Here is a 22532-nt window from a genome sequence, read left to right on the forward strand (position 1 = left end):
ACTATGCCATTTTCAAACAAATCTATATCTTCAGATATCATTATGCTTAATGGTACTTATACATGATCTAATCATGAATATAAAATTCGAGGAATCAAGCGAGATGGAGTGGAATTGATTCATAATGAAACACTTACTTGCAATTTTCCACAAAAAGTTTTTGGAAAATTGCAAGTAAGTGTTTCATTAATCATGAATAATAATAATTCTTCCTTCTGGACCAATCACTACTGTTCTTGATGACCTGCCACGTGGTAATTTAGAGTATATGCTCAATATTAGGACATAAATCAATAAATTACAAAATTTGCCCTGTATTATAAAGGGGATAGTAAAGACTCCCGTCTCTTTCATCTGTTATGAGGGCATAGAGGTTCAGGTCAAGTGATACATTCATGCTGGCAACTTTTGGCAGAGAAAAAATAATAACTTAAAAAAGTGAAATGAGGGAAATTAGGTGACTCTTTCATTACAGTGACCAACATGTACATTTGCATGGTATGCTGCTGTGAAAATACTTTTTTGACAGTGCTCCAGCAAGAACACAATACTCACATTTACAAAGCATGCTATTAATAATAATTATTGTTATCCTATGTACATACTTGGAAAATCTGGTTGCAGTGAAAGGGTTGTGAATAAAGTGGAGTGTATATGAGAATTATTTAAGAAATACACACGGAAGAAAACTAGAAAATAATATTAACCAGCAGGTTCTAAATATTAATGCTCTGTTTCTTTAAGATATAAAAAAAAGTAATTCAATTGTATGGAGAATTTCTTTCGGTAGAGGTAAAAATAAAAAAAAATTACAAAAAAGATACTTATATTTAAATACTTAATAAAATACAAAGAATTACTTACACTTCTTAATATCCAAGAATAAATGGAGTTGTTTCATTTGATTCATGAACATTAGTCAAGGTGCATAAATGAAATGTCAAAAACTAAATTAGGAACATCAGAAAACAAGGTACAGATAATCAAGTATTATTCACCGAATAGTAAATTTAAAACTCTTGTTACTGATTCCTAAAAAAATAAATCTCCAAGTCAGAGTGGAAAAAAAATTAGAAGCACACATATCATGCAGCGTAAGATGAATTTTCATTGGACCACTTACACTTCCTACACAACATTAGGTAATTGTACACGAAATATACGAGAAAATATAGTTTTCCTTCCCTCATGAAGATGCTGATCCACAAAATGGAGCACTATAAACACATTCTTACCACGGAGATTTCAATCACTTCCAGACTCTTCAGCATCACTCGAGGATGGTGTACTCTCAATGGGCTCATCCTCTTCATCATCTTCATCCATTTTCTCATCTTCCTCACTTTCTTCTTTCTTCGGCTTTGACTCCTCTTTCTTTTTCTCCTCACCCTTAGGAGCTGGTTTCTGAAAAGTATATGAAGGAATGGGTAAGTAAATAAAACATACAGAGTAAATGTGACACGGGATAGTCCTAGTTTGAAGAAAAAGAAAGCTCTCCTACTTATTAAATTTATATGTAGCACTGGTAACTTTGGTGAGTACTTCCAAGTTACGTACATCACTTAAAATACTGCTCCACAATACTGGGCAAAGAAAAAAGGTGCTTGAAACAACTGAATTCTATTATTATTATAAGTCTCTTTCAACTATCAACAGCATCCTCTTCAACTACTACAAGTAAGAGGAAGAAATTCACCCCAAACTGTAATGGGGTAATTCCATGCAATTTCAACACACAACTCAACTCAAACCACTCAGATTTCTTTCAAATCTCTCTGACATATTTATTTGACCACACAAACACAAAAGTTACAATATGAAGGGTTTTACAACAATTACCAAAATATTTATACATAGTAGCATACTGTAGTTGGGAAAATTTTGTGAAATTTGAGCATGCTTGTGCTATAAATACACTGTTAGTAACACAGTTGCCACACTTTAAGATGGTTTTTTTCAAAAGGGAATAAAAAAAACTATATACCCGCCGGCATCAGTGGTGGTGGACTCAGATTCTCACCTACTAATTGTAAAAACGTGCAGCACTTACGCTGCGAGGTTCATTAGTCAATGAATTACTTTTTGTAATAATTTCCTCTTCCATAAGGTATTATTTTGATAATATTCAGTTATTTTCAGCAAAGTTTTAAAATGGATTTTCCATTCAGAAACAAAATTAACTTGAGCAGAATAAAATTCTGATCCAGCTATGGGGCACATGAGATCACAGTTTTAGGCAGAATTTTCAAGATCATTAGAAAAGAGCCAGAGAATGCTGAACTTGGACGTAACCACAAAATATAACCAGCACTAATGTGGAAAGGTGTTAATCGGGGAGAGGATATATTTCACTATTAAAATTTTAAAAAGTAATACAGTAAACTCTTGATTTTACGAAGTCATTGGGACCGGAAATTTGGCACTTCGTAAAATCGAGTTTCGTAATTTCAAACCTTTTCCATAAGTCACGAAAAAATGCTCGCTTTTGTTTCTTCCGCCGTTTTTTGTCTGTAGTGGTCTTATTTAAATGTTTTCGGTGGTTATTCTCGGTATAATTCAAAGAAAAGGCTTTTTGTTATAGATTTATGCTGTGAAAGATAGTTAAATAATTATACCACCATAAAATTCCCATTTCTTGTTCTTACTTCAACATCAACAATCGCTTAAGAAATTCCCGACCAGTTTAGAAACCGTAATCAAATAATGAATTGCAAAGTTTATTATTAGAATTTAATGCTATAAATTTGTGGTTAGGAGCGAATAACAACAATTAAGTACGCGTAAGATAGATATTTGTTTCCAGCACCCACGGAATTTTAGCGGCAGCCGGCCTAACCGCCATTTATTTCGCCCTCTATCGCTCAGTGACGAGAAAAAAAAGGAAACAGAGGGCCTTCCGCTAACCCGCTTCCAAAATAATCTTCATAAGTTAATATTTCGAGTTACTCCGTATTTTCAGCTGAATGTGCTATCTTTTCAATTAGTTATTTTCATTGAGATTTAGTTACGATCATACGTAGGATATCTTCTGGCAAATATTTGAAGTAAATTCTGTTTGAGTTCTCCGTCCGAATACTGTGCTCCTTCATCTTTGCAGACGTTGCTACGAAAGACTTTATTATTCTTCATCAGGACCATATAATTCATACTGGGTGTGAAGTGCTATGTTCATATAGTACTTCTCTCTTCTTTAATGCCGACAGAAGCAAGGTTCCAACCGGAAAACGACAGGAGAGACATCTTGCATTATCGGAGAAATAAAGGGAGAAACGTTATTATCCGCATTCATTGGTTTCCTACAAGAGATGTTTCATCATTTCTCAACGTGTGTAAAGTATTGGTTCACTTGCGTGAATTCCCAAAAATGACACGCAGAAACCTGTACCATCACCTCATTTAGTTTTCGTGTTCCTTTCTCCGCCGTATTGAAAGTTATGCAAAGGATCATTGACATAGAAAAAGATTTTCTTAGCTTTGGCACCACTAAATAGTCGCAAATAAATATAGTGTGGAAAGAGCAAAGAAAATAATTTCAATTGAAAATCCAGCAGAGAAGAAGAGAGACAATTATAAGCACGGCACCATTTCCCCTATAGTGGAAGATACTTCTTCAGCCTCTCTCCGGTTAATAACTTACCCCCGTTGCAGGTAAAGATGAACCATGCCCTACTCCACAATCGGGGAACTTTCCCAGTGGGCAGGGTGAATAAGAGTGGGATAGGGATTGCCTGAGGAAAGAAGTGTGGTCAGCACAAAGGAAGGGTGAAGGGGGCAGGAGAAGGAAGGGTGGGGAAATGGCCTTCAGCTCTGCCTCAGTCTACGTTTGGGGGCCGTATTGGTTTGTGACGCACTCGACCTCCATCACCTTAGGGAGGGAGTGAATGGGAAATGCTGGGGAAGGAGGGGTTTGGGATGCGTAAGGTGGTTGTCAGCAAGACCAGCAGAAGGCCGCGGGAGGAAGTAAACAAAGACTTTGGAAAGAAAGATCTCTCGGCATGGGAGAACGTGGAGACGCGTGAGAAGAAAGTTCATGGTTAGAGTTAGAAGTGCGTCTTCATTACGAGTAGCCTGAAAAATAATTTGGTGGTAAATAGAGCCCAATACTTAAGATATTTAAGTCGTTTATTCAGGAAGGCTATTATATACACGAAAAGATATTACTAAAAAATCTCTTTATTTTTTTCTTTTTGCCCTTCTCCACCGCTGCTTCCACCATGGTTTCTCACTTGCATAAATGGGAATTAAATTGGGGACCTAACTCGTTAGCCAGATGAAAATATCTTAATGTTTGGAGGGCAGCGTGTACTTCTTTTTTACTTGCTGAAATTACTTCCTCACTCTCATCTTTGTCGTCACTGCTATTTTGACTAGTCCCGGCCGCTGCTTCTTCCGACGCAGGTACCGGCGTCCCATTGTCGCAAGCCCGGAGATCATCGTCAAGGGCAATATAATCGTTTGATTTTGCGCGCTGTGCTCTTCCTGCTTTTTCCAAGAATTTTTCTAAATAATCTTTTAAGCCTCTAATCTCCTCCGCAATTTTATCCGCTGCAGCTTCCTGAAGGTATAACGTAACGAATCAACCATAGACGTGATATTACAGCAGTAGAATTACTAGTAGGCTAGTTGTATCAATTACCAACCTCAAGAACATGCTAATGATGCGCTATCAAAGGGAATCCGGCCGATTTCCAGCAATTTGCGATTGTAGTGGAGGAAATAAAGTACGTCTTTGAATCGTGTTTCTGCGATGAAAAATGACAATTTTAACTTGGCCATTTTAGCAAAGTTAACAAAATCGTTATTTCTCATCGCAGAAACATGGTTCAGATACGTACTTGATTGCCTGATTGGCAGGGGTGCGATGAAAACAATTATTTTTTGATTCTGGCATTGATTGATAGATTTTCAAAATGCAGTCAGAGCGGTCACTTTTGGGGAGAAAGGCCCCCCACTCGGAGGGTTGAAGAGAGGGGCCAGCGAGGGTGAGCTCGTCGAGAAAAGGGTCCCGGATTAGGGACACTTCGAAGTGCTTCAGCGAAAAGTAGTCAAGTAGTCTTCGAAGTACGTTCACAGCAGCCTGCCTTGCGAACGTACTAGGTACGTTCACAGCAGTGCAAAGGGTTAATGAGGAGTGTACGAAATGCCCCGCGCGACCTTCCTGACATGTTAAACTACGGAGTATTGTCGATGCGATGTTTACGAATAGGCACGTAAATAGGGGCATTACGTCAGTCGCGATATTTTTACTGAACTGCTACTTCCCCTAAATTCCCACCGTGAGGTTTTAGTCGAACCCTTTCTCTCCAAAGTTGCATAGTTTTGTTGACAAATATTTCGCCATAGTTCGTATAAACGAATGCCTTTCGCTCCTGGGGGCCGATCTGAGGTTTGTAAATTCAAAACATTTCGTATAATCGAAACTTCGTATAATTGAATAGCGCCATGTATTTACCATAGGCTTTTCGCCGGAACCGCAACATCACTTCGTATAATCGAAAACTTCGTAAAATCCTGCTTCGTATAATCGAGAGTTTACTGTAGATTACTACCTGGGTTACAATGCATAATACGTCCATTACATGACAATTCAGAATTTAACAATTTTGAAACACATGTGTAGACCTCAGAGATGCACACAGTCATAATGATGAATAAATATAAACTCTTGAAGTAATACTAGCTACTATCACCTGAAAATGTGTCAAACATCAAGATGTGGGCAATTAGCACACAAACCATTTTTAAAACTTAAACAAAGGAAAAGAGCTCATATTTCTTAATCCCCATGATTAATTCATTAAAAATTGATTGGAATTAACAATGAAGAATTAAATGGAGAATGTTCCTCCATCACTTGGAAACAACTAGAATTGATTGATGCCAACAGCAAACTACATTTGCCAATAAAAAATAATGACTCAAAGGAAAACACATATTTAATCCGATCAACACTTACAGGAGCAGCTTTTTTAAGAGGCTTGTCATCATCGTCATCATCATCATCAGAGCTGCTGTCTTCACTGGAAAGATACTCTTTGCTTTTGAAGGCACCTGACTTAGCAGGAGAAGGTTTCGGTGCTGGGCTCTTCTCCGTCTTCCTCTCTTTCTTCTCCTTTTTGTCACCTTTCTCTGGTTTTGAGTCACCACCTCCACCAGATGCTTTGTACTCAGCCATTGCCTTCGAGTATTCTTCTTTCGCCTTGGCTGCTTTACCCTCCCATTCCTGCAATTTCATAAATACGAGTAATGATCATTATAATCATGCATTGGATCAACACCTAAATCACGTGGAACGACTTAGGTAATAATGAGAACAGTCACATGTAAACCTTAAGCATAGTGAGTGAATACCTGAGTTTTTTTTTCCTTTATGCTATGAAGCCTTAAGGAAAAGCATTTCCTCATTTGTTGCAGAATCATAATTATCAGATTAGCATCTGGAAAAACCTACTCTGTCAAAGGCCATGCCACATTAAAAGTAGAACTTCATCTGTATTAAATTAACGGATGAAGGAAATACTAAGTAATAATAAGGAATTTCAAACATTACAAAAGGCAAATCAAGCAACTTCATGCTTTCCACAAAGAATTACGTACTCAATAAGATTTCAATGACTATGCTTCACATTCAAGGGGGGGAGAGTCAACTGTCAACTCAATTCAAAACATTTTAGTATTTACATTAAGTTAAATTATTTACTTACCGATTTATCCTTTAATTCTCTCCACATTTCGCCACCCTTCTTTGAGACCTCGGTGACAGATATGCCAGGATTATCAGATTTAATCTTATCTCGGCTGGCATTTAGCCACATCATAAATGCAGTTGCAGGACGTTTGGGCATATTTTCATCCTTATTTTTCTTATTCTTACGTTGCCTTGGCTTTTCTGACTGCAATAAAATAAGTTCCAAATGGAAAAATCAATTAAAAACGAGCAATAGACAGTGATTTGTCAGTAACAGAACATTTTATAATCGTTTTGCGTTCTTATTAATAATGTCTGTACGCATGTTGTTGATCGCCGCGAGCCTTTAATGGCATGAGCTCTCACAACAGTGGTTTTCACTTTTAATGTGGAAGTTGATCAGTGTAAGCAATGAAAAAATTAACATTTTGGCACACACCAACCCTTGCTAGTGTAGTCGTCGTATCTCCATGTTTGAAATGACACTGCTTAAATACCTAAACGCCATTATGATGATAAATAAATAGACTCATGTCTATGCTTGTCGCAATTAAAATTAATGAAAAAGTTGAAGCCGTATAATCATAATGAAGACAATAAAATATATAGCCAGCACAAAGCCCCGAACCCTGGTCCCCTGGGTGGTAGCCTTAAACGCTACCACTACCCCACCACCCATCAGCTCAGAGGTGCGATATTATGGAACTATACGCGGCTTGTGAAAAGTACCGCATGAAAATTAATTAATTACAACCAAACTAAGGCCCATTCAATGGAACCACTACTAGTTCAGGGATGTGTTCACCATTCCAAAGGCCATAAAAAATACGGCATTGAAAAAGGTGGAGCAAGGTTCGTGATCTCCCCTTTGTGAGTAAGGGAGGTGTAGGATGAGTTGGAAGCTGGTGTTTAAGTGTGATTTTTTAATCAGTTAGGTTTGCAGATGATCAGGAATTGATTAATTTTCAAGTCAGCAAGATGGCTGTTTTTATAGACTATAGACTAGAAGCTATGCTAAACACACTCCTTTGTATCCCAATGACTGCTTCAAGTTTCAACCAGGAACTTGATATTATTAAATCGATATGTTCTAATAACGGCTATCATGATGACCTCATCCGTAAATTACTAGCCAAAAAAAACCCGAATAAGAGTATCGCCCACCCTAACCAGTTTGCTGCCGGTCCCCAAAACAGAACCCAAACGGTGGTGCAAATTACCTTTCCTTGGCCCCCTGTCTTGCAGTGTTCACAACCTCATACCCAAAGACAAATACAGAGTGTGTTTTTACTCCCCGACCTCCCTTGGTAAAGTGATTTTTAACTCCAAGGACAAAGTGAATCCTGAAGACAAAAGTGGTGTCTATGCCCTGACATGCGACGAGTGCAACGGTGTGTACGTTGGTCAAACGGGCCGCAAGTTTAAAACTCGTGTCGATGAACACAAAAGAAGTGCTCGTTTGAAAGACTCCATTTCCCATTTTTCTAAACACCTGTCCGAATCCGGCCACAACAGTGATTTTAATATTAAAATTTTACATGTACATGACAAAAGTGTAAAACTGGCTTATATTATAAACTGGCTGGATATTTTAGAAATCACCAAATGCACTCTTGCACGTAGCATCGAAATTTTTAATGATATGACTGTATTCAAATGTTCTAACTTTTTATCTACTGTTTTAAAATCTGACTTCTTCCTTGACAATCCTTCCTCCTCCCCTTCTCATTAACCTCGTTACCACCTGACTTTTACCTGCCTGCCCCCACCCCACCTCCCCAAGCTTTTATACTTTTTGTTTTGAATCTCCTATCCAACCAACAATGCCCAACCAACAATGCTCAATGCTCCTCCTCATTTAGTTCCCCCCCCTCCTCCTTCCCTCACACTATTGTTGGATAAATAAGGCTGGATGTTGTATGCTTTTCTCAGTTAGTCTTGATAATGACAGTGTAAACGTTGAAACTAGTAGACTGCAAAAATATAAGGTTGTGGAATAGTACTGTGTTTTTATTTCATCATGAATATCTCATCGTTCCACCAAGTAACACCTAAATCTGTTGATTTTATTCGCAAAAATGTATCAAACGCAACAGATGCCTTTAATGCAAACGCAGCAATGAAAGCGCTATCTCTAATGACGTCACCTAAAGTTAGCAAAATTCATGTCCGGCTAAAGGGTGTGAGTGGGAAAATGGAGAGAGCAGGGTGGTAGGGAAGTGAAGAAGTGCCTGATTTTTTGTCAGGGTTAATGTCTTCCAATCGCAGGCTTAAGGTCAATGTGCAGTCATGGCACACGGAACAATTAATAATGCGCTTCGAATACACGTGTGAGTGGACAGTATCTGCACGTGACTCAGCCTTGAAGCATGATCGAAACATCGATTTTTATTTTAATCTGTCTATAGTAAATCTAAAATCAAGTTTGAGAGATTTCTAAGGTTTTGTGATGAAATTCACGGCTATTTTCAGGTTTTTTCAAGGTAGACTAAATTCACGGCTTATTCACGGTTTTAAGGTTTTCACGGTTGAGTGGGAACCCTGTACTGTGGCCCACTCCTTCCTATTCCTGAGTGGGTATCTCATTTTAGTTATCCCAACTTTTACCTACTTGCCACAGGTGAAGGCGTGTTTTTGTCATTCTCATAGTCAAAATATAAGTTAATTTCTCATGCGTCCTAAACTTGCATTCGAACATACACGTAGGCAAAAATGGTTTCATGATTAAAAAAAACATTAGGAACTTGTCCATGTTCAACTTTCAATTTTCATATTCCATTCATTTGATTAACATAGAGAAAAATAGGTGTATGACCTACAAGGGTTGGCGAAGGTTTCCTGCTGATAATTCAACCCATATGGCCACAAGTGATACAACCATACACAGGGCAGTCACCAATTGCCTTATAAGTATAAACCGGAAAGGTAGATAGGTATTTCTTTCCAAAGCATACAGGTGACACTCACCACTGTCTTGGCTTTCTTTGGTTTATCACGTTTTTCTTTCTTCTCCACCTTTTTCTTCTTTGCACTACCACCACCTTCACTGCTTGTACCTCCTGATTCATCTGAGTCAGATGCAGATGCATTGCTGTCAAACCTATAGGAAATTTCAAACCATAGTACAGACATACGTAAATACAATATAGATTCTTCAACTATCACTATCATATTGGTAATGGTTTATGCCTACAGAATAAAGCATTAAAAAAGGTATATGCTGATGAAGGTAAAAATAATTTAATAATGGCCTCTGATAATGATTTAATAATGATGGCCTCTGATACAAACTTACTCTGAACGAATTAAAATCCATCCACAATTTGATAGCCTAACTTGAACTGCTAAGGCAGACTTCCAAGTCCAACCAATAGCCATTGAAATAAAAATAGTAATATCAGCTACACTTATGGGAATTACCGTATTTCTTCAAATATAGTCCCCCCCCAAATTTTGAGGCTTCAGTTTCGGGAAAAGTTAAAAAAATGCGTTTGAATATAGTCCCCCCCCTTTACTTTTACCTTGTGCATGTTTGGAAAAAAGGAGGGGCTATATTCAGACATATACGGTAATGACATAACCATTATCAAAGCTACCTCAGACCTCTGTTGCATTGTAATGAAGGTTAAAGAAAATTATAGACATACTTTGCAAGAAGTAACTACAATTTAGTTTTTGTGTAACTCACTCTTCAGCAACATCACTGTGCTCTTCATTGGGATTGAAATCCTCATCAGTGGATTCTTCCTCAGATCCATCTCCCCCCCCTCTGGCGGATCCCTCATCCTCCTCTCGTTCCTCAGCTTCAGCTTTGACACGGGCAAGATATGCATCAGGCTCATCTTCTGCATCAGAATCTCCAAAATCTTCGGTGTAACTGGGTTTGTCCTAGAACCAAACAAGACACTTAGTGAGCACACATTCAACTTTTGTAATTCAAAGAACAGTCGACAAGAAAAATTTCCAGATTTTATCAGACATACAATAAATTGATTTCAGTATCAACTAATTTCCTACACTTGACAAAATGAAAAGTATGTAGAAGGTGGATAAAAATCAGTTTGATCTTGCTGTTTAATAAAGATTTATCTCAAAATCCTTACAATAAGGAATCAATAGCCAATTGTTACTTTTACACAATAACACCATTTATGAACTAGATTTTATTTCAGCCTATCAATTTTCTTGAATAGTTTAGCTTAGGGTATTATATTTAAAAAAACATAAAAAGACAATTATGTAAATTCAAAATCATTGTCATTCCACTAAAAAGACATCTTTATTCAAGCATAGAAAAATTTGCTCATGGTGAGGTCAGACTATGAGGTAGGACCTGATCAAAGATCGAGTAACCATAGGGGTACACTGGATAGCTTAATGAACTATTAAGGGGTAGGAAATGTATGAGAAGGCGTGGACAGGAACAAAAAAATTGTTACTACATATGTATACGTTCCATGGATCCTCTTCTTTTACCTTCCCCTCTCATCTCTATGTCTCTGTCTCTTAAATAGGAAGATATTGGCAAACCTCCCACATTACTCAAACAAGCCCTTCCCTTGCTATTATGGGGTCAAATTTCAATAGCCAGGAACTACCTATGGCCCTTTTTCCAATTATTCTCTGTGTTATGGATGTCTCCCCAGTATGGATATAATATGATGTCTTCAACAATAAGAGTAAAATATTCCAAATACAGAGGAAACATGCATCCTTTAACTGTACAAGTTACCCGGGCAAAATATGTATCTACTTCATCCACAGGTACAAAAAACTTACGGTTTTTCCACGATTTTTGACACGAAGCTTCTTCGAGGTGATGAAATCAAAAAGCTTTCCATATTCTTCCTTTTCTATACTACTGAATGTATGAACTATTCCAGATTTAGTTTCCACCTCAAAGTCAAAAGACCTAGAAAGAGAAAATGCAAACAAATACATAAGAATTCTAACAACGGAAGAGTAAGGAAAATGCGTCTTGGAATTCCTTAAAACTTTGCAGATATAAAGTTCACTGAATAAGGAATATGAGTAAATAGAGTTATGTAACAAATTTTTCTAGACAAAAATGTTGTAAGTTTTTTTACAGACAAAAATACTATAAAAGATTTAGACATTTGTTCAAGACCTGAGGGGTGTTTTATTGTCCTCGTATTTCTTGGTTAATCTTAAGTAAAACCATCCAGAATGATCTTATTTTTTATGCTTTTTACTCCAAACAAAAATTTTAAACATGGCTTTGTAATTACAGCACAAGGCTTCATTATGAAAGCAGCCTTATCATGAAGATACTTTACAACGAAAAGATAATTCCCTTACAAAAGGTATTCTGTGCTTTTGCTAAAAAACTTCATTTATTATCTTTAATTTAATAATGACCTCATATTTTTACAACTGAAGACATGGACCTAACATAATTAGAAGGCTGCCTTTTATACAATTTCATGGAAAGAAATTATGTATAACTAAAAAAAGCAAACACCCAAAGGATACTAGTGAGAATAGCCCATATTTCCTAACCGTTAAAATTTTCTGAATTACAGGTACGTGAAAGCCCATTAGCAATGAACAAGAAATGAAAAACCAGCTACCATCAAGAACTTACCTTGTACTTCCACCACTTCGAGCAAAGTTGACACAAGTTATTTCTTCAAAACGTATGTGAACAGGAGGTTTGTTGACATAGATGAAGCCTCTCTCCAAAGGATACAGTAAACCTGCGGCAGCTTTGTAGGAACAACTAACTGCAGGAGTGCCGGAATGACTGAAATAGTACATGAAGCATGATAAGATGGAGGAACCTCTTCATTTGAATAATATGAATAAGAAAATAGGAGTCATGGACCAATTTGTGAGGGCCAGAGACAGATACCTTCTTATTAACAAAGCATGAGGAAATAAAAATAGCAAGCATTCACCAAGAATGAAGGTAAGATAAGCATAAAAAATAAAAACTCCACCACAAACAAAGAAATAATTGTGCCATGACTTGGTTTGATAATGATTAAATAATCATACAAACATTTCAAGATGAATGAATACCACTTACCCAATAAAGTTTCCTGGAACAGTAATTTTTCTATTTACCAGAGCCTTCATAACTTTGCTCATTACTTCGTATGTAGGACCAGACAGTTCTTTCTGCAACCTTCCTTCATATTTCTCCTGCAATTCTTCCCTGCAAAGACAATTGAAATCAAGGTTGGAAATACATACCTAATCACTTAAGTAAAAGCTTGATTACATTGTGACTTGAAAAGCTGTTTTCAGGAAAAGGACTGACTGACCACAGAGTGGGTCCCACATAGTCATCACCATCCAGAAAACTAATTGTAGGATTTGAACAAAAAAAAATGTTCCTTTGTCAGCAAGCAAACACTGCTTGAGATTGAGTAATCAGGAGAAGTTTCAGTTGGATGAAATTATTCACTCTTGTGATTGAGTAATCAAAAGAAGTTTCAGTTGGATGAAATTCTTTACACAACACAGGCAATCAAATCATAATTTCACACACTTCAGAGTCCGCCAAGAAAAATGAGCCCTCTTAAGTCTAGGAGGGGTCAGCATAGTAAATGTGTTGCCTTTATGTAAGCTTAATTGTGCCATCAGTCCAAGCTAAAGCAGTTCATTATTTATTCTGTGTCTGCACATTATTACTCCCCTAATTAAGATTTTTTTATTTCTAATCACTAAACAAAATATTGATATTATTAAGTATATCAAGTTGTCTATGCAAACAAATTTGCATTTACCCAATGCAAAGTTTCCTTTCAAAACAATTATTACTTTATTACTCCCCTAATTAAGAATTTTTTATTTCTAATCACCAAACAAAAGATTGATATTATTAAGTATATCAAGTTATCTATGCAAGCAAATTTGCATTTACCCAATGCAAAGTTTCCTTTCAAAACGACAGAAAATGGTACATTGGCTTTTAGATAGGAAGTTCCCACAAAAAAAGATGTAAAAGTTTTCACCAGAAAACTGAAAATGTAGTAGCACATGTGATAACTTACTCTGAAAGAGGAAGTTCCATGGAGACTTCTTCTTCTTGACTGAATAATATAACCAGAAAATGATACCTAGTCTGTCCTTGCTTAATGGGCGGGTCTAAACTTACCTGAAATTCAAATAAGAATATGATGGAAAAACATTAATGAAATAAAGCAAATACAAAGGAACAATTATGGAATAGCATACTGACCACGAAAAACATCTGCCTATTGTCCTTATGAGGTAGCAAAAACAACCGCAACACTGTTGACATGGGAATTTTGTAATCAAACGTCTTACCATGGAGTTGAAAGAAAGAGCTGAATACTTTAATATCATATCGACCTCTGAAAAAAAGAGCGTAGGTATTAAATCACCTAGTGCATTGAGAAAATTGATAGGCATATGCTTATGCAAAAGGTATGTTTGTATTACCTAGGTGTGAGACATTGAATTTCACGAAAGATAGCAATAGCATCTCCAGTGGCACTAATGACACTTGCTTTGTTCATGACCTGAAAAATGATAAAATGCATCATATTAGGAAGTTAAAAGCAGCCATGAGAATACTAAGCAAAATATACACCCCAAGAGAGAATACTTATTTGGCAATCTATACGAAAATAAAAAAAACAATTTGTAATTAGGGTTTCTACCTGCTGATGGAAAGCATCCACAGGATCATCACCAGCAAGTTCAGATGAGGGTATGTGAAACCGCATCTCCATCAAACTTACGGGAGCATCATCATTCTGAAATGGAATTTTTTTAAGATTTTAAATTGTAAGTTCACCCGCGTAAGACACTGAACTAAAGATCAAAATAAACGCTCTGCCGAGACAAAGAGTGATCAAAGTTAGGCACTGTTAAAATAGAATAGAATGCCAACGACTGCAGGGTAGGCACCATAGGCACTTATAAAATGCTTTAATAGTATACAGAAACGTAACTGCTTCACCATTGATCCCGAAAAAAGCATTCCTTATAATGACCATTCTAAAATCGTTACACAGTGGACACTTAACAGAAGAGAAAATACCTAAATACATAGGTACCTGATGGAATTCCAGAGTGACTTCGTTTTTTCCAGTGGTGCACTGAGACACATGATTCAATGGTATTTCAAAAGCTGTGAGGTGGCTAACATCAAAACTTAGAACTGACCCATTGAATTTAGCTGTTCCCCAATTCCAACCTTTCAAACTAAGCTCCTTTTCAGTCATTTCCTTCTTATAATTAGCACTTAAAAATTTTGATATTTTATCTTGATCCTTAAAAAGAAAAGAAATTAATCAGCACAAACCTTTCAAATTAAAAATACGTTATAAAATTGCTCCGTAAACGGAAAGTTACTCCTTATAATTTCAACACTACTGTATTGACAATGAATACATCTGTCACAAAGAGAAACGAAACCATCCAAACTCAAACCATTCTTATGAAGTTTATCGAATTGAACAAAATTCTCGTTGCTCTCTCTAAAACTGACCGATTCTCGGAATCCTCCGAATCGATGCAGTGTTCCATTCTTCAAATGTACACGAATTCCCCAGGCTCCAACTAATCTTTGCCAATGCACAGTGTCAATGTCTGGAACGGAAATCTGTTCCACTTTCCCTGTTTTACTGTTCTTAAAAATTACATGCTGATCTGTTAGCTTCAACTTTCCCGAGCTCTATACAAGAGAAAAGCAATAGTCATGTCAACCAATGTATTATGAATATAAAAAAAACTTGTAAACATCAAGCAAACCATTACCATAGTCCCTTTAACTTCCGCTAAAATGTCGGAATATTCCAAAAAGTCCGCCATCGTGAAGAATATTTAATATTACTCCACTAAAATCAGAAAGCCCTCTCACAAGAATCACAACAAGGACCTTGGAGACTTCTCGCTATTCTTCCCGGGCACACGGCGACCGGTAGAGGGAACAAATGACTGGCGTTGCGCAATTTCTCGTGCGTTGACATGTGCGAGCAAAAATAAAATAAGCATGGACGGCAACGACAGCTTAAATTTACCCATGGAGATTTACAATATAGAGATTAAAATGTATCATTGGTCATGAAAACAAAATACCCGAATGAGATCTCTTTTTTTCAGTAAATCATATCTTCACGCAATGAGGAATTCAGCTTGACAGATCGGTCCTTTGTGGCGAAGGATTATTTTACCGAGTCTAAATGCCGTAAAATTAGCATACTATTTTTGTAATAAAAATAATGAAATTGGTGAATTGTGTGATATAAGAGTTTTAGTGAAGAGAAAAGGGTCTGTAACCTCGTAATGGGCCTTTACCTAATATTTGCTTTCTCTAATTATAAATTCTCTCTCTTTGTTTTACGGGCATGGTATCAACCAATTTTTTTCTATGCCGGGCACAAGAATCCTATAAGGTGTTACATTTTAAGGTTCGTGGCTGTGCATATAACAGAGAAATTGAAAATAAGGCATTTCTCGTTAATAGCCGCACTTCCGGTTGCAGATGCGGGGAGGCGAAATGCGTGGAGCGCGGAATAGCATCTAGCCAATCGGAATCCGACCCTTACGCACACCTCTGTTTTCCTCTGCCGTGGATTGGTTAGTTGCGTTCGTTGCGTTTATGCGATTCACGCATTCCTTTCGTTCCGTTGATTCCGCCATTACGCCTTCATGTTACGGCAGTTTACAGTTTAGCCGGAAGATGACGCTTGAATACAGCGCGAGACATCGACGGCGGGCTCATTGGAAAGTTTCAAATATAATCTGTATGGTTTCAAATTTTTAGCGATCGAATGAATTTGATACTCATGTGGCGATATAAAATTCTTCGAAAATGAATAGTGATTCCTACGAAATTTGTATTTCTGAAGAGGTCATATTCTTTTGATAGAGTATCCGTTGTTTTAGGTATTCAATGCATTGGTAAATATGTTTGAAAGTTATTTTGCTGTATTTTAGGTAATAATAGCTTGCATGGTATATTTACCCAAAAAACCGCTTCTTTCGTTGTACGTTAGTAGTTTCTTATTTGTCTTCTTTGCGTGTTCCTTCAAAGGCAGATATATTTACTTGATAAAGTGAAGTTTTTTTCGTCATGTGCATAAAATTCTCTCATAGAATACATCATGTACAGTAATATACATACTACATACCGAGTGTACTATGCTCATCGATATTTCTAGTGTATTCGAGGAATCCGTTATTCCTATGCAAAGTGGTGAACTCTGGTGATTGTTGATGTCGTGAAGGCATATGATCAGTGTCACTATATAAAATACATTGATTAACGATCGATGCCTTTTCTTTGAGTTACAACCTTGTTGAGCTGTAAAGGCTTGCTCGTTCCTATGACCCCTAGAGTTGCACTAGCTGTACTAATTCTTATACAGTGAAACCTGCCTTTAGCGGAACCTGAGTTAGGCGGAAACCTGTCTTATCCGGAAAATTTTGTTGGTCCTGGCGGTCACAATAGGGTTTTACGTGCATTGGTGCCCTCTGTTAAACGGAAACTGTCAAACGCGGAAACGGAATCGATTTCCGGGCACGTGTTTCTTGGTTAAGCGGAATTGCAAAAAAAAAAATCCATGGACAATTTTTACCGTAGGGAAATAAAATACTAAAAATGCTTTGTAAAGCCATCTCCATAGAAAATAATCCAACGGAACCAGCTAAATGCGTCGCACGTTCACCATGGTCTACGTCATTATTGACTGACATCACGTCGCAGGAGGGACTTATGACAATATTGCATCAACCTTGACCACAGCACTTCCGCGTCTCCCTAAACCTAATGTTAATCCTCCTCCAGTGCCTTATGTCCCTCGTCCCTAATGTAAAGTGCAGTGCGTTTCGTTTCACGTACATTGTATCAAATGCTCAACAATACTCCACCCCTCTTCCCTCCTGCTATCTCCTTTCTTAACCAATCCGCCAAACCATTTTTGCAGCAGATACAAGTGAAGTTGAAGTGTGGAAAGACTCAAGTTTACGAATCAATTAAGAAGAAGGACGAAATTAAGAAAGAATTTGAAAGTGGTAGGTTCTAAGAAACATATTTCTTCTTTTCCCATGCCACAATAGTTTGCAAAACGACACACCATAAAATAATTGTTGTTTCCGTCGATTATTTTAGGCCTTAGTTTACATTCAAAGAGGAAAACGCCTCTCTGCGAATATGAAGAAATAAACGATTTAGTTTGGGAATGGTTTGTGCGGGCAAGATCGAGGAATATTCCAATGTCAGGTCCAATAGTCCAAGAAAAGGTCAAGGAAGTCGCAGTTTCTTTAGGAAAATTGGATTTTAAGGCCTCCAATGGATGGTTAGAGAGCTTCAGAGCAAGACACAATGTTGTTTGGAGCAGTGTTGTTGGCGAGTCAAATGACGTTGACATGGAAACCGTGGAGTGGAAATGTAGGGTTCAAGTAAAAATTAAAGATTATCAACCATGTGATATCTACAACGGAGATGAAACCGGAATGTATTTTAGGGCTCTGCCGTCTAAATCAATGTGTGTAAAAGGAGACAACTGCAAGAGTTTACATGCATTTCCGAGTTTTATTTATATAAATTAGTGTAAAAATTCAAACAATGATGTTTTATTTACACTAATTCTTTATTCTGTGGGAGGGAAGCACTCAAAGGAGCATTTGACCATTTTCATTTGTGGGAATATGGCAGGGGAGCTCCTAAAGCCTCTTGTCATCCGGAAATCAGCTCGACCACGATTTAAAAACGTTGAAATTGAGAAGCTACAGGTCAAATGGAGTCAGAATAAAAAAGCATGGAACACGGCTTCAATCATGGAAGAGTGGCTTAAAAGTTTCAATGTCGAAATGAGGAGGAAAGATAGGAAAGTCATACTTTTCCTTGACAATGCAACCTGTTACCCTAAAATTCACCTGGCGAATGTGAAGCTAGCCTGGTTTCCGGCAAACACAGCAAGCATCACTTTGCCAATGGATCAGGGAGTAATTAGATCGCTGAATGCACAATATAGGAAGAACATGATGCGATCATTATTAGCTGCAGCAGATACTGCGAATTCAGTATCAGAGGTATAAAAAGTATCAGTGCTGGATGCCATTAATTGGATTAATTTGGCAGTGAAAGATATTAAAACATCAACTGTTAAACAATCTTTCGCCAAAGCTGGAATTCTGCCAGAGCTGATCCCCGAGGAAGGTAAAGAAAATAATTTGCATCCTGACATATCACCAATGTAATTGCATATTTACGCATTTACAGGATTATATATATAACCTTTGCTATTTAGGAGCCAATGGTGGATCTAAGCGAATTTGAAGTAAGTAATAAACTGAGATAACATGAGTGCTGAGAGATTTGTGGATTTCGACAACGATCTTCTCACGAGCAATGAAGATGGTTCCTTAACAGCCAATAATAAAGAAGAGGAAATCTGTGATACCGACGAAGAAGTGACCTTAATATGTGAAGAAAATAAAAAATCGTATAGAGAAATGTTGGTCTCGTCAAAAGAATTAGAAGAATGCAGTCTCACCAAAGATTACACTGATTTGTTTAACATCTTGCATGGGGCCATTGGCAACGTAGAAAATTGTATTCTACAGGAAAAAAGTAAAGACAGACAAAAATGACTGATTACTTCAAATAAACTATTTAAAAATAATGCGATGCTGTTCTTTTATAATTTAATTATAATTAATCACTTCATAATCGTCTACGTGTAGAATTTGAGTCAAACCAACCTTTTAGGCAACGCATTCAATGGACGTGATATGACTTTCGCGGTCTTTTTTGAATTGTCAGACCCTGAGTTAAGCGGAATACTGTCTTATCCGGAAAAAAGTGAAGGGCCCGAGAGATTCCGCTTGAGACAGGTTTCACTGTAGTAACTCTTAGTAGAAACTCCAATCGTAGACAGGTTGAAAGATAGGTGCCAGACAGTAGTCCACATGATGTTGTCAAGTGTAAAATACCATTAAAATGGCCGTGAGAAACCCTACCAACTCTCTGTTTCCTGACAGCATGGAGCTTAATCAAATGATCCTCAGATTTTATCATAGAAGCTGTGCCTTAGGGGTAGGTGTACCAGGTACCAAGGAGCTCAAAGAAGTCCTTGAAGTCACAATAATGGAAAAACACTTGCAGAGACTTATTTCATTGGCAGCAGCATTCAAGAAAGAATAAATTGGAGAGGAAAAAGGCAGCAGTGAATGTTGAGACATGAAATGTTACGTCAATGGTGAGGTGGGTTCATCTAGAAAATATATAGAGAGGGAGATGAATAAAGGGAGAATATAGATATTTGGGGACTGATTGAGGTGAGATGGAGGGATACTGTGGACTATTGGAGTGATGAGCACCAGTAGTATATCTGGGGGGGGGGGGGGGGGGAGGGGGTGGTTGGACCCCCCCAGAAATATAAAAAAAAACAATCATTTTCCTTCATGAAAGAAAACAAAATATTGAAAATTCAAGAATTTACAAAATATTTCTTTGACAAATGAAGTTTTTTGATTATGGAAAGTGTTAAAATTAGTTTAAAACCCATTAATTAGTACCCTGTTTTGACAAAATTTTCCCCCCTGGTGCCTCATGCAAGAAATTCCTAGCTACTCCACTGATGAGTACTGTGTTATATAGAGTTGGGGAGGAAAATCAATGAGGGGTAGCTTTGGTATTAAGTGGTAAGATCCGTTTGAGAGTTTTTGGAATAGAGTAGACTAGTGATAGGTTTTTTTGATTGAAATTGGCGTACAATCCACAATAGCTGATACAGAAAAAACTCAAGGGGGGTTGCAAAAGATATTTTGAGTTACCTTTACTTTTATCGCAATCAAAAATGATCAGGTCACATGCAAAACTAAAAGAATGTGTGAGTTAACGTTATAATACACATAACATATAATACACATATACATACATATATAAGACAATGCCATCTTACGATATTAAAAAGTTACAATAGGGTAGTTTCCTTCATCAAAGAAAACGAAAGGCATTGATTGCGATTCGTTACCCACCATTAGTGTATTCATAATATAAAAATTATTTGGTTTTAGAAATAATAGGTAAGTATAATAATAGGTTTAAGGAGTAATAATCTTCCGATATAGGCAATAAAAAAATAATAGGAAACCACCCTATTTTCACTTTTCATTTAATCGCGAAAAATAGATATCGTCATTTAAAAATGTAAAAGCGTGAAATACACACTCCAGGAGTAATAATCTTTCGATTTAGGCAATAAAAGAATAATAGGAAACCACCCTATTGTGGTTCTGCAATGTTTGGCAATACGGACAGCCCTGCAAGGGGGGGGGGGGGGGCACGTGCCACCCCCATCCCCATATGTATCCGCCACTGACAAGACACCAACCTTGACGTGGATCAAATGAACATGCTCTCTCACAACCAACGAGGAATGAGGGAGGAAGTAGATAAGTTGCAGAAATAGATAGTGGGAATAATTAGGGAAGTTCCTAGTAAGAAAAATGTCATAGCGATGTAGGACTGGAACTTTTATGTCATAGAAGGCTGGGATGAAAATGAAATAGAGGAATTCATGTTTGGAATGTGATACAAACAGAAGAGGAAGCAGTGGTATTTTGTGGGAAGAACAAGATGTTCATCACATACATATGGTTAAAACATCATTATGGCTAATTGTTCAAATGTAAGAGTTCAGAAGTTATGGGGAGATACCAGATTATTAAATTATAATGAGGCTAATAATAATAATTATATAGTGAAAAACTCACTCTGCTCCCCTGCGTCAGATGCAGATTTAGTCCACAATCTAGTGCTTATTAAATGCCATGTAAAATTCAAATGAATGTGGAAAAATTGGAATGGGAAGAAAATGGAACCTGAAGTCCTAAAGGCAATTAAGAGAAGGGAAAACCAGTAGAAACTAGTGGAGGCAAGAATTTGGGAGATGGCTGACGTGCAGACTGTAGAGGAAGGGTGGGATAAGATGACCATTGCGGCAGTGGCGGCTTGGACTCTCGGATGCAGCCCCTCCCAAAGATTTGAAAAAAAGAAAAAAAAATTAAATACCCATTCAATGGTAATTATACATCTATTTACCAAGGTTTTTTTTCAATCGCATTCATCGAAAATATAGGAAAAAACACACAAAAATAGCACGAGAAGTTCGTATTTGTAGCCGAGGGGCGCTGGCCAGAACGTCCCAATCCATCACCACGCAGTTATATGGAGAGTGGTAGTGGTGGGGGCTGCTGGTACTATGACGCGTTTAAGTTTGTGCCTTATGGAAGTCTTGGAATGCCGTCTGAGCATGTGCAGAGCGACATATCTATTGAGTTGACATCGCCGTGCCGCCGCCGGCGGTCGTATAATCTTGGTGTTGCAGTGTTGCAGAATACCTTGTTTTGGTGACCAGTTGACTTATTATGTGTAAATTGTTTTATGTAAATAGGCCTAACTTAGCTGACTTAGTCAATTAAGTGATTTTTAGTGTTTTAGTGAGTCATAATGGTCTCTAGATTGCCTTAAAAACACACTAAAATACACAAAATATTAATAAATTTTGCCCCCCCCTTGTTGGAGTGTGCCCCTCCCAGCATTTGACTCATGAGCCACCATTGCATTGCGGCCAAGAAGTCAATGGAATATGCTCACTGTAGAAGGATAAAGTAATGGTGGATAACCGAGGAAATGATAAAATAAATGGAGGAAAGGAGAATGGGGAAGAACATGGATACTGGGGATGGCAAAAGGAACAGGGAAATAAATAATTGATCATGGCAGGAAACCAATATTGTATGGGAGGCATGATGTTGAGGTGGGTCCACTGTTCACTAAGGTTAAGTTACTATCAGCCAGGCAAGGTGCAAGCCATTCCAAATGTAAAAATCTAAG

General features: G+C 37.4%; 1 protein-coding gene across 1 annotated transcript; it reads right to left on the minus strand.

Annotated features, from left to right (window-relative positions):
* Positions 1 to 809: 809 nt before the first annotated feature.
* On the minus strand, positions 810 to 15617 carry LOC124166414 (FACT complex subunit Ssrp1). The gene is made up of 15 exons (XM_046543948.1): positions 15443 to 15617; positions 15174 to 15359; positions 14740 to 14955; positions 14341 to 14436; positions 14120 to 14199; positions 13896 to 14031; positions 13708 to 13811; positions 12738 to 12866; positions 12294 to 12452; positions 11468 to 11600; positions 10377 to 10576; positions 9656 to 9788; positions 6705 to 6893; positions 5957 to 6223; positions 810 to 1404 (listed from the first exon to the last, which is right to left on the minus strand). Exons 1-15 carry the CDS (start codon positions 15494 to 15496, stop codon positions 1246 to 1248), a joined length of 2241 nt encoding a protein of 746 aa, XP_046399904.1. The 5' UTR covers positions 15497 to 15617; the 3' UTR covers positions 810 to 1245.
* Between the last annotated feature and the right edge of the window lie 6915 nt (positions 15618 to 22532).

Source organism: Ischnura elegans, chromosome 1 (genome assembly GCF_921293095.1).
Source record: "Ischnura elegans chromosome 1, ioIscEleg1.1, whole genome shotgun sequence".
Lineage (NCBI taxonomy): Eukaryota > Metazoa > Arthropoda > Insecta > Odonata > Coenagrionidae > Ischnura > Ischnura elegans.

What these genes read in the sequence shown, in the direction of transcription:
- LOC124166414 (XM_046543948.1), bottom strand. Translation starts at nt 15,496, where the DNA reads ATGGCGGACTTTTTGGAATATTCCGACATTTTAGCGGAAGTTAAAGGG. An exon ending in GTTCCAGGAAACTTTATTGG is followed by an intron (nt 12,453 to 12,737) that starts GTAAGTGGTATT and finishes GTACTATTTCAG; the next exon opens with TCATTCCGGCACTCCTGCAG. An exon ending in CACAGTGATGTTGCTGAAGA is followed by an intron (nt 9,789 to 10,376) that starts GTGAGTTACACA and finishes AATTTCCTATAG; the next exon opens with GTTTGACAGCAATGCATCTG.